This window comes from Entamoeba histolytica, genomic scaffold (genome assembly GCF_000208925.1).
Source record: "Entamoeba histolytica HM-1:IMSS scf_1104750517475 genomic scaffold, whole genome shotgun sequence".
NCBI lineage: Eukaryota > Evosea > Mastigamoebida > Endamoebidae > Entamoeba > Entamoeba histolytica.
The window spans coordinates 1353-15993 of record NW_001915084.1 but is presented as its reverse complement, the minus strand read 5'-3'; the positions used below and the strand labels follow the sequence as shown (position 1 = coordinate 15993).

The window sequence follows — 14641 nt, the reverse complement described above, 5'->3', positions numbered from 1 at the left end:
CAGAGAAATAAATAACATAATAATAAAAGAATATAAATAATATAAAAAGAATAAAAATAAATATGATTCATCAAATAATCCATTTCATTAATATTTCATACAAAATAAAAATGATTATAAAATATAAACATAAATATTTACATATTCTGTATTTATCATATTTTTTATTTTTTTATTTTTTTTTTATGAGCAAAATATAATAAATGGAAAATTCTAATTATGCAAATTTTTTTGCATCTTTTTTCTTTTTTGTAAATTATTTAGATGCATTTTTTCTTTGCTAATTTTCGTGCCATAAAAATACTTGTAATAAATCAACAAAATTCAAAGCATTAAACAATAATCTTTCAAATGAAATTAAGAAACAAATCAAAATATACAATCAAAATGTATTTGATAGTTAAATGAAATAATAAACAATAATAAAGGATAATTTCATTGTGAAGAAATAGAAATCAATTCAAAAATAAGAATAAAATGGAATAATAAATACACAGAGAAACAGACAACACTTTACAACAAATAATAAAATAACAATAGAATAAGACATAAAGACAAAGAACAATAAACAATATAAAGTTATAATGACTTAAACAAAGGAATTGATAAAATGAATAAAACAATAATTTTAATAACATCTTTTCAATATGATAAAATAATTATTTCAAATAACTCAAAATAACATAAAACATATAATTTGAATAATTTAATGGATTGAATATTTCTCCAAAACAACGTCAATTAAAATAAATGAATATGATTAATTGTTAAATAGCAAATAATGAGAAGTTTAAGAATTAAGTTAGATGAGTTTAATTGAAGAAAATTTTTTAACAAAGAAAGGAAAGAACTACCCAAAACAATTTTCTGAAAAGAATAAACAAACAAGAATGTAGAAAAAAATGCACTTGAAAGAAGTTGAAAAGAAAAAAAGAGGTGAAAATTTTTAATAAAAGAGAAAGAAATTAAATTATTCTTTCAAATAAGTATAACAACTACCAAAGAAAATGATAATAAATGAATAAAACTCATGAAGAATAACGGCTAGAGATAATAAAAATAGAGAATGTAAGAAGAAGGAATAATAGTATTTAAATGAAATAGATAAATGAGAGACACAACTAATGAACATATTTATTTTGTTGTTATTTAGTCTTGTAATGTCTGAGTCAATAATCATTACTAACTCAAAAAGTCCTGATGGACAATCAATAACTTTTCAAGTTATTGAATTTGGTAAGTGTTATTATACAGGAGCATCAACTTCTGAATATTATATTCAGAGTGGGAATAATGTTACAGTTTCACAATATAATACATCATCAGAATGTACTGGAACAAAAAATGAAACTTCTGTTGCTGTTAGTGAAGAAAATTTTAAAGATTTTTGTCTTTCAAGAGGTTGTACTGTTGAACTTAAAGAAATCCCAGACTATATTGGATACTTTGGTTTAGATGAAGATGATAATAAATGTTCTCATCAAAATAACGCTTATATGACTTATGTAACAGGAATCTGTGGTAAGTGTGATGAAGTTAGTAATGAATATTGTAGGTATAAAATAGAAAACGGTTCTATGTATGGAGTCATTTATACTAACAGTCAATGTGATGAACAAGTGAAAAATAAAACAAAAGAATTATGGAAATGTGGTTCTTGTAGAAATAGTACTATTTATAAATGTGAAAGTAAACCAAATAAAAATTCATCGGATTATATAGATGGAGCATCATTAACTATTCTTTCTCTTATTGGAATGATGATTATGTTATTTATTTAACTGACAATGGGTTTTATTAAAAATTAGAATATTTTATGTTTAAATTTAAATGATTAATATTTTTTATTGTTCGTTTAGATTAAATTGTGTTTTTATTCTAGTTAGAATATAAATAACAAGAGATAATAAATACTAAATGTTTAAATATATTGTATAATTCATTTTATTTTTATAGAAAAAGAAAAACACAAGGAAGAAGAAATTAAAAGGATTTTTCTAATGTTAAATTTATTGATATTTCTTTTATTATTGTTATAAATTTCATGATAATCAATAATAAAATATAATTGTTGTAATTGAATTTTGTAATAAATTATATTATATTTTTGAACTAAACATGATACTAAAGTTTAGTATATGAAAAAAATGAATTAAGATAATAAAAAGAAAAATTATTTGATAAATGAACAATTTTAATGTTAATTAATGATATTATTTATTGTTATTACTTTGTTTTGTTTTATGGGTTGAATAAAATAAATTTGTAAATAAAAGATTCATAAAAATAATCAAGTAATTATTAACACTTAATAACTTTTGAAAATCAATAAATGGTAAATATAAATTTCAATATATCGTTATGATAATTGTTATATATTGATTGATAGTTATGAATATATTCTTAATATAACAATAATTTGAATTGAAATTATTATTCATTTTATTTTATTATTGTTGTTTATGATTCAATTTGTTGAATACATTACAAAAATGAATTGAATTTTAATTTAATATTTCATTTCATTCTATTTGGTATGGAATTTCAAAATACAAAAATACAACAATATGATGAAATGATGAAATGAAAAATGAAATAATTGAGTCATTATAAAATAAAATGAATGTAAATTGCAATAATAGAAAAAGAAAAGAGTATATTTAAAGAGAAGAACTTACATACATTTCATTCAATGTTTATATTTCTATTGATTATTGTAATTACTAATGCAACAGAAAGTATTAACAATAAAGAATTAATACACAAACAAATAAAATCAAAACAACACAAAAGAATGCACAATCTGTATAAAGCAGAATTAAAAAGTGAAGTTGAAGTAACAACACCAACAGCAACTGAAGAAAAAGGAATTGAAACAATTGTTGATAAAAAAGTTACAACAGAACCAATAAAACAAGAAGAGACATTTGGTGGACAGACTATTCCTAAAGAAAAACCAACTACTCAAGAAACTGAAAGAGTCAAAGAATCAAAAGAAACATCAACAGTAAATGGAGCAAGTGAAACAGCTGGAGATAATCAGAAAAAAGAAGATGTGAAAGAATCAGAAAAACAATCAACAGGAGAAAATGGCAAAGGAAGTAAGGAGGAACACCAAGACACTGAACGTCCAAGTGGACAAGAGGCTGACACAACACACAATGAACAAAACAAACAGAAAGTTGATGAAAACCATGAAAATCAGAATGGAAATGAGAAGAACCAAGAAAAGAATCAAGAAAATCCGAGTGAGAAAGAAGGAAAAGCAGAACACATTAAAGATGAAAAGAACGACAACCCACAAGATGATAAAGGAAAAGAACAAAGTCAAGAAAGTGATGCAAGTGAAAAGAAAAAAGGAGGTGAGACTAAAGATAATGAAAGTGATAATGAAAATAGCCAGAAAAACAAAGATAAAAATGAAGAAAAGAAAAATGAAGAAGAAACAAGTAATCAAGGACAAGAAAAGAAGAATAATGAACAAGAAAAAGAAAACAAAGATAGTAATAATCAACAAAAATCACAACAACAAGACAAAAACACTGAAGAAAAGAATAATGAACAAAAAGATGAAAGTAAAGATAATAACAAACAAAACAAACCAGAAGACGGAAAGAATAATGAACAAAAAGATGAAAGTAAAGAATCAGAAAATAAAACAACAGATAGCTCAGAAAGTGAATCAGATGATGATATTAATAATCACAAAAATATTGATGGTACATCATGTATATTTGTCATTCTTTCGATTATTATCACATTCACATTCTTTTAATTGAATATATTGTTTTATTTCTTATTTTTATTACATTAGTGTCACACTTTAATATTAATAACACATTTATATTTTATATTTTATATTATTAATGATTTATATGTTTATTTATTTGAATTGTTATAATAATTTAATTTATAATTAATATTTATTTTATTATTTCATTTAATTATCATTATTAATGATTAATTAAGCATTATTGAATAATGTCAGTATTTATTCATTATTATTTCATTTATCATTGTTATTCAATAAAGAATAATACATGTATGAATAAGAATGTAAATATTTACGTGAGTATAGTGTTAAAAACATAATAAGTGTGTATTGTTATACAATAAAGAAATAATAAAATGTTGAATTTTTTAAATAATGGATGGGTTGGGGAAATTCTTATCTGTGCTTCAAATTATTAATAATAAGATTCAAAAAGATGAGCAAAAAGATTTTGAAAATCAATATGAAACTCCAGAACAACAAACAACCAATATCAATATTAAATTGAATCAAATTGAATTGACATGTTATGATGGAGAGAATAAATTTGAAATGAAAGTTTTAGTAACAGAAAATGAAAAACAACCATTCATTAACATCATACAAGCTCAACAAACAACAATCTCAGTTAAAGCAGAGAGGTTAGAAATGGAAATAGGAACAAAGAAAAGTATAATTCAAGACATTGATATTACTATCAAAGAAGGAATAAAGAAAGAACCAAGTATTGGAATAATGCAACCATTATTTAGAAATGGAAATGATTCAACGATGTTTCATGATAATACTCGAGTTGAAGATATTCCAATAGTAGAAAATTTATTTGTTCAAATAAACCAAGAAGAAATGAATAAATTAAAAAAGGTATTTGAAATGAGTGAGACTTGTATTATGGTGAATATTCAAAGAATTAGTCTTGATATAGAAACAAAAGAACTTGTTGTATTAAATAAAATTACAGATTATATAACTAAATTTATCATAGAATGTTGTCAGAAAATGTCAGAACCTATTAAACAAGAAAATGATATTCAACAAAGAGAAGAAAGAAGTATTATTGAAGAAGAAGATATTGTGTATGAAAAAGGATGTGATTTTGATAAAATGATCAAAATAATTCAAGAAAGGAATAAAGCAGTAAGAGATACATACATTTATTGTAATGTTGATTGTATTAAAATTACATTAAGAAATAACACAGAGTCAATGGAAATGAAAATGAATGGTATTGAAATGATTAATCCACAAAATATCTTTGGATTGGGACTAACTCTTACTTATTATCAAGTTGAAGAAATAGAAATTAAGATGAATTACATCCAACGAGGTTGGATAGATAAAATTGAAAAACAACAACAAACAATAATAATGAATGGTAGAAATAGTTATTTTACTTTTATTAATCATGAAATGACAAACACAGAATTTGAAGATGTTATTCATTGTTTCAAACAGAGAAATTCACAATGTATTTAATGAAGTAGAATGTAATGATATGTTATTAAGTAGAAATAGCAACAATGAATATCAAGAAGAAATAACTGAATTAAAAGTTATGAAAATTAAATAAGATAATAATTGAAATAAAATAACAAATGGTTATTATTTTTAATTTAATAACAATAAATAAAATGATTAAAATAATAATATTTTCATAAAACATCTTTGTTATATCATTTTAATTGTATAATATTTCAATGATTTTTTTATTGTTTTTTACAAATAAACACCATATCATTATAATGATATTATATGAATGTGATATAATGTCTAATATCAATGAATAATAATTATGTTGTCAATTCAATAGAATATGTAAATAACCAATAAGGAATATTGTTTGTTCATTTAATAGACTCTCAGAACTATTATTTGTTATTAAAATAGAATTTAAATGAAAATATGTGATAAACAAAATATACTATTGTTCAATAATTCATAAGAATTAATTTATTTTTTCTATTTTTCTGTTATTTTTAACATTGATGTGATAAATATAATGAAATACAAAACAACTACCAAGATGAAATAAATGACATTTAAATGATAGAATAGAAAGATAAATAGAAATGAATAAATTGATAGAAAGTCTGTATAATTTGAAATATCAAATAGAATTAAAACATAGAATAATTAAAATGAAAAGAATAAAAGAATGGATTATATAATTTCTGAATATCTACAAATAACTTATTAATTCTTATTTGATTAAGGTGTTGTTAAAATATGAAAATAAAAATGATGTTCACTTTATTTTTATTCATTGTTTATCACTCAATTTATTCTTCTTTTTATTTTTAATCTAAAAACATAAAATGTTATTCAATTCTCTTAATTATTGTTCTTATCCATTGAATATTGCTGCATTAGTTGCTTCATTATCTGCTCCAACATATTCTGCATTTTCATTAGTTGTTGTAATGGCATTCTTCATAGCTGATGAAACAAGTTGATAAGTCTTAAACAATCCAATAGAAACGACAATTAATGCAACTACAACTGCAACTATAACAGCAGCCACAGTAGTTGCCGCTGCAATAGCTCCAACATTATTAATTTCTCCTGCGAGAATACACTCGGTGTGATTATTAAGTTGTTGTGTTCTATCTGTTTGATTCCAAACACGACAATTACCACATGCATCAAGATCATAATATTCTTTATCTGTTTCTCCATACATAGTAAGAACTGATGAACCGTCAAGATATGAACATTGACAATAGAAACATCTTCCTTGATTTGGTGTGATTGTTGGGAATTCTTCTGAAACAGTACATGTTTTCTTTGTGTAAATAGTTTCTCCAGTTGTTTGATTACATGTTGCTGTTTCGCATGGATTTCTTGGTTTTGGATTAGCATTTGATCGTTCTGTATCAATTTCCCATTTATGTGTGATTTTTCCATCACTTCCTTTACTCTCAACACATTTATATTTCAAACATGCATTGTTAAGTTCAACTCCTGATTTAGTTCTAAAATGTTCACTATCTAATGATGGATCATCAGTAAGTTGTACAAATTTACAAAGATATGTAGTACCATCACATTCTCCTGTCATTGCTTTACATCCATAATCTACTTCTGTGTTTTGATTACATTTTTCTACATCAGTAATAATTGGACAACTATTATCATTTTGACAAACAGTACTTGCACATTCTACTTGCTCAATTCCTTCTTTTCCTTCAATGAATGCTTTACGTGCATCTTCTATTCTCTTATTGTTAGTGTCACATGTTGTTTTTGTAGTATTTTTACATGTTGTTGTTTTTATTCCATCTTTTTCTGTAATAACAATCTCTTGAATCTTACATTCAATAGGTTGACAATCAAAGTTAGGATCAATAATGCAATTGTTATTCTTACATTTGAATGGAACTCCTCCATTCTTAGTCTCTTCTGCACACAAATCAACTTCTTGGACTTTTTCTCTAGTTTCAATTAATGAACATGTTTTACATTCTCTTGTTGTTATTTCGTATGTACAATATGCTTCTTTGTCTGCCTCTTTCATAAATTCTTCACTTTGTGGTAAGTGAAGTTTATAACTAGTTAAATTGAATAATGAACTGTAATGATAGGTAGCTGTAACATATGCTTGACATGGTAAATAGAAGTTATAAATAGATTTAAAGTTATCATCATTACCTAAACAATCAACATAGGTTCTTGGAATGCATTGTTCATTGACACAATCTTTTGGAATGGTGTATTTATATTCTTTTCCATTTTCTAAAGTGACTTTACGTTCTAATTTTTGATCTTTGCATTTCTCTACAAATTTACCACTTTCACATACTGAACATGCTGGTGTTGGTTGAACAGTTGCTTTACATGTTCCTGTTTTTGAGTCATATGTATATGTTCTGTATGTAGTATCAGCTGGACATGTTAAACTAGAACATTTTGCACAAATATCATTATCTGATTTAGAAGATGCATCTTTTTCAAATACACAAGAATAAGATTTATCTTTCGCTTGTACACACTTACCATTAAAGTTTCCACATTGTGATTTACGTGAATTACAATCATCATGATATGTAATAATATTATCTGTTCCCATTGAACAATATCCACATCCTACATTAGAAACATCACCAACTGCTTGAACAACACATTTTCCATTCAAACATGTAGTTGAATAATATTGTTTACACATATTTTCAGATTTACCATCTTGAGCGAATTTAACTTCAGTTTTAGAACAATCAACATTCTCCCAATATGTTGTTTTACTTGTTTCATTACATCTCTTAATAAGACATCCATCTCTAACAAGATCTTCTGTACAATTAGACACTTTACACTTTGGTGTTGTTCCTGTATAATCACAAATTTGATGTTTATTAGAGTCACAATAATTACCGTTTTGTACTTGAGTACATTGACATTGGTTATTAGTTGTAGAATCACATTTACATACTGATCCTGTAGAATCTCCACCACATGATGAGTATGTATCACATGATAATCTGTTCTCACACATACCTGTATTGAGATTACACTTGGCTACATAACATGACATTTCAATGTATGGTGATGTTTTTACACATACTTTATCTCTAACACTACATCTTTGTTTTTCATCACAAACATATTCTTGACAGTTATTTGTCTTTCCTGTACACATATTTTCACCACGTTTATCTTTCTTACAAAAACCAGTAGTTTGGTCACATGTATAACTCCAACAATATCCATCAGAACTTGGTTTTTGATCTGCTTCACAATTAGCTTTTTGTTTACATACTTCAGTTAGATTCTTATCATTATCACAATATGGTACCATGCATTTCACTTTTGGTTCACAAGATGTATTATATTGTTTAACAACACAACCTTCAAGATCTCTACATTCATATGAGCCTACACATGTTGCTGGACATTCTTTCTTTGCTTTTGGTTTAGCTTTAGGCCATGGAATACATGATCCTGTTTCTACATCACAGGATGTATAGAAACAATCATTCTCACAACACATTGGACATGTGCATCTATTCATTGCATCACAAAATCCTGAACATTTATCTCTATCACATCTTTCTGTTAAATTGGCTCTAATTCCTTTGAAAAGTGCAGTGATTGTTGCATTAACTTCATCATTACCTGTAAATTCATGATAATGTGGTCCAAGTGAAACAAGTCTCAATGCACTACGTGTAATCTTTGGGTCTTTATTTCTATTAAGAACAACAGTATGAACTGAAATATTCTTTCTATCAAATTCTGTTTCTGCATTAAATTCTGATCCAAGTGCAGTATCCATTAACACAATCATAGTTCCTCTTTTGATTTTATCATTTGCATTTTTATCTTTACTTTTATCTGCAACTTTAGTAGCTAAATCTTTCTTAGCAATATTAATAAGTGGATCAACTTGTCCTGTTCCTGCTGTGTATTTGACAAGTGTATCATATTTTAATTGATCTAAAGTAATATTAACTGTAAAATAAGTATCATCTTTAAGATAGTAGAGTGTTACTCCTTTGACTGTTTTTAGTTGACTTAAAAGAGATAAATTCTCTTGAAGTGATTTAATGACTGTAGAATCAGTAATACCAAAGATTATTGCAAGATGTGTATTAACATTATTCTTGTAAACATCAAGAAGACATTTTGATGTAGTGTTTGTATTATATTGATCAATAAATGCTTTATTCTCTGTGTTAAATGATCTGAATGTAATTGATCTTCCTCCAATGAAATCCATTCTACAAACATCATATGCTTCAGTTTTTGTTGCATATGTCATTTTTGTATTTAAATAAACATAAGCCAATGGTCTTTTAGCTGCATATTTAAAACAAGTTTTTCCATTAATATCTACACTTTCAATTCGTTGTTCATCAACTGGAACATTGTCCCAATCAACTTCATATTTTTCAATTGGATATGCATATTCTTTTTGACAAAAATCTTGTTTAATATTTGTTTTATTAATATCTTCAACCTTTACATTATGATCTTCATTGATAGTATATTTATAACATTCTGTATTATCATTTTTATCGCATGTAGTCCATACAAAATGTCTCCATGGTTGCATAGCTAAATAATAGAAAACATCATATTGGTGAGTGTAAGAATGATACCATGAACCTGCATTCTTTCCACGAGACATAATACCAAGGTCATAATAGTCAATATCTGCTGAAAATTCATTAAGTTTATCTGCAAGACAACATAATAATAAGATATTTAATAATAATAATTTCATATCTTTGTCTTTCTAGTTCATTGTCTTGTTTAAATTCACTTGCCTTTCCTATTATTCAGAATTTGTCCTTTCCTTCTTTTATTTTCAATAGAATATATCTTTTTTGAACAGAAATTTATCAAGTAAAACAATAAGAGGATAGTATAAAATAAAACCAAGAATAAATTCATTTCATTTTTCCATTCATTTTTATAACAATTCACTTTTCTAGTTTTTTGTTTATTCTTTCTTTCATTATTTATTTATTCTTGTTTCCATTATTACTATTCTTTACTTTGAATTATTTCTTGTCATTAATCATTTTCAGATACAATCTCATCATTATTTCCTTCATTTACTTTTAGTTTCTTTTCAGCAATCTTTTCATGTTATTTCATCGTTCATTCTTTAAATAAAAATGTTTTATTGTATTATTTTATTTTCTGTTATTATAAACAATATTACTATAAATATATGACACTTATAATATCATTATCTTTATGTATTTTCTATTTCATCATTTATTCTTGTTATTAACTCTTTTATTTCTCTGTTATTTCATTTCTTTTATTTATTCATAAACTAATTTTTCATTCAAAATATAATCAATTTTATTCATATTTTCATTATTACTTTGACTATTATTACAATAACTACAATTATTCATTTGGTAAATACTTTTAATTTATTACTTTAATTCCCAATTTCCATTCTTTTCTTTCTTCATTCTATCAATCTATCAAATTTATTCATTCTGACTTTTTTGTAAATGTATGTTAACGTTAATTCATTTACAATATAATACTTGTAGCATAAAACACGTCTATTGTTAATATAATAGAAATAATTGTTTTAGAAATATTTTTAATTGCCAATTATTGTTTTAATAAGAATATTAATAGTAGTTGAATTGTAATTTCATAAACATCGTTGAACTAATTTTAATACCTGTTTGTGAATTTCAAATTCTTCATCAATTAATATTTGAATGATATATATTTTCTTTGTTTTTTTTTTGTTTAAGTATTACTTAAAATAATTATCTCAACTTTCAACCATCAAATAACAGTATAATTATTATTTATTATCATGTATTTGAACATAAATTGTTTTAATTGATTCAACTGTTTTGAAATTAAGTTAGTATATTCTTTATTAACAATAACATGCCTATTATTGATAATACAACAATACATCATTTGAAAATACACATTATTTTCATTTTATTTAAATTCTTTGAAAAAAGAAATAATAGTGAAACATTCTTATTTGAATTATATGTAGAAAATACTTCAATTTTATTATTTTTTGTTGAGTTATTATTTTCATTATATAAATTCATGTTATTAACATTACATTTAACAATATCACATTAACACAATTATTTCAAATTGTTTTATTTTTGTTGTATTTATGAAATTTATTATTATTGCACTAATTAGACACTATCACTTTAACACCAATTTAATTAATAGTTATTTGCTATTCTCTTTTAACTATTTGAAATTTCTTTAATGAACTTAGAGTACTAGTTATATACAACTTATCTGTAATTTTCATTTTGTATTGAATAATACATCACCATTCATTAAATTATAATTGCCATTATTTTAAATGAATGTATTGAAGTTAACTAACACTTATATCATAAATGTCTTATCTTATAATAAATATATATTCTTCTTAACAAACATGTTAATACTCATTTTCTATCATTGAATGAATTATTAATAATGTTTTTAATAACCAATTCGATAATTTTGTATCAAATTTTATGTCTTATTATTTATTTTCATCAATATCCATTTTTATATCATTCATTCGTATGTCTGTATTCTTTTATGATGTTTCAATATGCACATATTTTAACTCGTGTTTTATTATTAATAATACTACAAGTTCATTTTCATTACTAGTTAGTTTTTCGATATTCCTGTTATTATACTTAAAATATGTTTCTGATTGATTGGTTTATCTTTAATTAAATCAATTTCTTTAAAATAATAAGAATAGATGGTTTAGTGTTTGTAGTATTAGAATGTACTTTTACATACTCTTTACTATATCTAATAGATTTCATTCTATTTCTTTTATCTTTAATAGTTGATGATAATTTTACAATCGTTTGACATTCACATTTTATGTTAATTATTTCTTCAAATAAAAACGAATGAATATGAAAAGTATTTATCATAATAGTTTCATTAATAATATATACGTCATTCTACATTTTCTCAATTGTAGTAATTAATTGATTAATCCGACTGTATTATGAATGAATAATTTTTGTATTAGAAATTATATAACACTTGAAAATATCATTATTAATTTGAATGTTTTTTTTGTTTATTCACGTTAATTTAAATAAGAGTGTTGTTAATGATGTTGATATATTTGTTTTAATTTAAATTCAATGAATATCAAATGGTATTAATGTATTGTAATAAATTCAAAGAATTAAAAGTTGTTGTAAACTATATTTACGTCTTATTCTCTTCTTTTTCATTTCTCATCTCTTCATATTTTATTATAAACTCTTTTAACTAAAATGAGTATCATTTTAAATAATATGTACTAAAATAAAACCAGTATAATGAATGAGAATGATAATATGGAATTATGGAATAGAGTTATAAAGTAATTTAATTTGTGAGAATATAAGAATAATGGTTTAACTAAAGTATTTTTATCAAATAATACAAAATTCAAAATTGAAGAAAAATGACAAAATGAAATTATTATGAAATTAAAACAAGAAACAACAACTGAATATAGTTTACTGATACTTCTTTCATCATACTGAGAAATATATGAAATGTTTCATTCAACGTTATTTATTTCATTTGAATTAAAGCTCTTTCATCTATTCCCAAATTAAATAATTCATCATTCAACTGATTGTTTGAGTTTTATTGTAAACAATGAATTTTGTCATTGTTTACATCATTGTTTTAAGATTAGAATATTCATAACACTATTCCATGGTTTATTTTCATTTAGCTTCAATAACCACTGATGAACCTGTTTTACTGTTAATAATATCTGATATACTCAATGTTAAAATTTCATTCTTAAATAACATTCTTTAATAAATACTTAATCCAAATATTAATAAACAATAGCAAACACAAACATTTGAAGTCTTGAATATGATATTATCCGTTTTTCATAAAGTTAGTGTTTTGACAAATTGACACAAGTGTTTTGATAATTGATGTTATTTTAATGTTTGTGTGTGTGGGTTTTCTAACGTATTACATTCAAACTTGAAAACAATTAATGTGATTATTCCCAATTTGATTTTATAAATAATGGGAAATGATTGTTTCAATAGATCCTATATTTTCAATTCTGTTATAAAGTTAATTTCAAACGTATAAGCATTATAGTATTTTTTCTTGTATTTAATTTATGAGTTGTTTTGTAAAACAATATATATTTCAATAATATATATAGTTGATTATAATATCATATTTAACTTAATTGTAACTTTAATACTTATAAAATTCATATTAAATTTATTGCGTATAAAATTAATAATGATATTACATGAAATATTTCATTATAATGTTATTTTTCTATTTTATTTCAATTTCATTTGTAATTCATTTATTTTCATTTACTTTAATTTCATCATATTTTCATTTAACTGAATTACATTCATTATTTCTATCATTTTATTTATTTCTTATTTTATTTTGATATTTATTGTTTATTTCTATTTGAACTATTAAAATACATAAGAAGATGAAAAAAAAAATGAATTAATGAATGAAATAATTTATATCATGTGGTTGTTATAATAATAAAAATAATGTTTATTTTCATTCATTCTTCTATTATTTATATTTCTTATTGATATGAATTTCTCATTCTTTTATTTTTTGTTTTTTTTTTATTTTTATGATGATGTTTCTTTTCTTGTTAATTCCATTTTTTTAAACATAAAAAACAAAAAAAGTAGATTAAAAATTTTAGTCTTCTTTTTTGAGTAATGTTGAATCTTTTTGTTGTTGTAATTCTTCTTTCTTAATTTTTTCTTGTGTTAAATGAGGAGGATAATAAGTTAACCACAAATAAAGTATTAATGGAATAAGATAACCAAGGAAATATGTTCTATAAACTACAATAAGTGAAGGAATTAATTCAAATCTCATGAAAGGATAAACTGCATAATTTAAATGCCAATGATTAAATATTCTTAATAAAATATCATATACATTCCATACAATACTTCCTTCTCCAAATTTCATTCTCATATATGGATCAAGTCGTTTATAAATTAAATTTGATAAATCTTTATCAAATCCTAAAACAAAAAATGACATATAATATCCTGGATATACTCCATGCCAAAATGCACAAACTGCCATAGTTAAACTTGTTTTATATCTTTCTAATGGTGTTCCAATCATAGAGACATAAACATAATTCTTTAACCATTTTTGAACATAAGTATTCCAAAGATCCATATTTACTTTACATGACCTACATACTTCAAATTCTATAATACTAACATTTCTATATAATAAAAATTCATCTTTTCCTTCTTTTGTTGTTCCAGTATAACCACATCCTGAAATTTCTCCTAAGTGATTCAGTCAATTTCCATGTTCCATAATATTTTAATCGAATTGTAGAAACTGTCCACCAAATGGTTAATAATTTCC

At 23.7% G+C, this 14641-nt stretch overlaps 5 protein-coding genes across 5 annotated transcripts, besides 1 other annotated feature; 3 read left to right on the top strand and 2 right to left on the bottom strand.

The window, feature by feature from the left end:
* The first annotated feature begins 1136 nt into the window (after positions 1–1136).
* Positions 1137–1849, top strand: EHI_077530 (uncharacterized protein). The gene has a single exon (XM_644454.2). The coding sequence runs from the start codon at positions 1161–1163 to the stop codon at positions 1779–1781; it is 621 nt and encodes a 206-aa protein (XP_649546.2). The 5' UTR covers positions 1137–1160; the 3' UTR covers positions 1782–1849.
* Positions 1850–2794: 945 nt separating this feature from the next.
* EHI_077520 (uncharacterized protein) lies at positions 2795–3775 on the top strand (the record flags this gene model as incomplete). Its single annotated transcript, XM_644455.2, has 1 exon — positions 2795–3775. One exon carries the CDS (start codon positions 2795–2797, stop codon positions 3773–3775), a length of 981 nt encoding a protein of 326 aa, XP_649547.2.
* Positions 3776–4147: 372 nt separating this feature from the next.
* Positions 4148–5248, top strand: EHI_077510 (uncharacterized protein; the record flags this gene model as incomplete). The annotated part of the gene is made up of 1 exon (XM_001913993.1): positions 4148–5248. One exon carries the CDS (start codon positions 4148–4150, stop codon positions 5246–5248), a length of 1101 nt encoding a protein of 366 aa, XP_001914028.1.
* An 840-nt stretch (positions 5249–6088) lies between these two features.
* Positions 6089–9992, bottom strand: EHI_077500 (galactose-specific adhesin 170kD subunit; the record flags this gene model as incomplete). The annotated part of the gene is made up of 1 exon (XM_650323.2): positions 6089–9992. The coding sequence occupies one exon, from the start codon at positions 9990–9992 to the stop codon at positions 6117–6119; it is 3876 nt and encodes a 1291-aa protein (XP_655415.2). The 3' UTR covers positions 6089–6116.
* Positions 9993–13776: 3784 nt separating this feature from the next.
* Positions 13777–13889: a repeat region.
* Positions 13890–13945: 56 nt separating this feature from the next.
* On the bottom strand, positions 13946–14443 carry EHI_077490 (uncharacterized protein; the record flags this gene model as incomplete). Its single annotated transcript, XM_001913992.1, has 1 exon — positions 13946–14443. One exon carries the CDS (start codon positions 14441–14443, stop codon positions 13946–13948), a length of 498 nt encoding a protein of 165 aa, XP_001914027.1.
* Between the last annotated feature and the right edge of the window lie 198 nt (positions 14444–14641).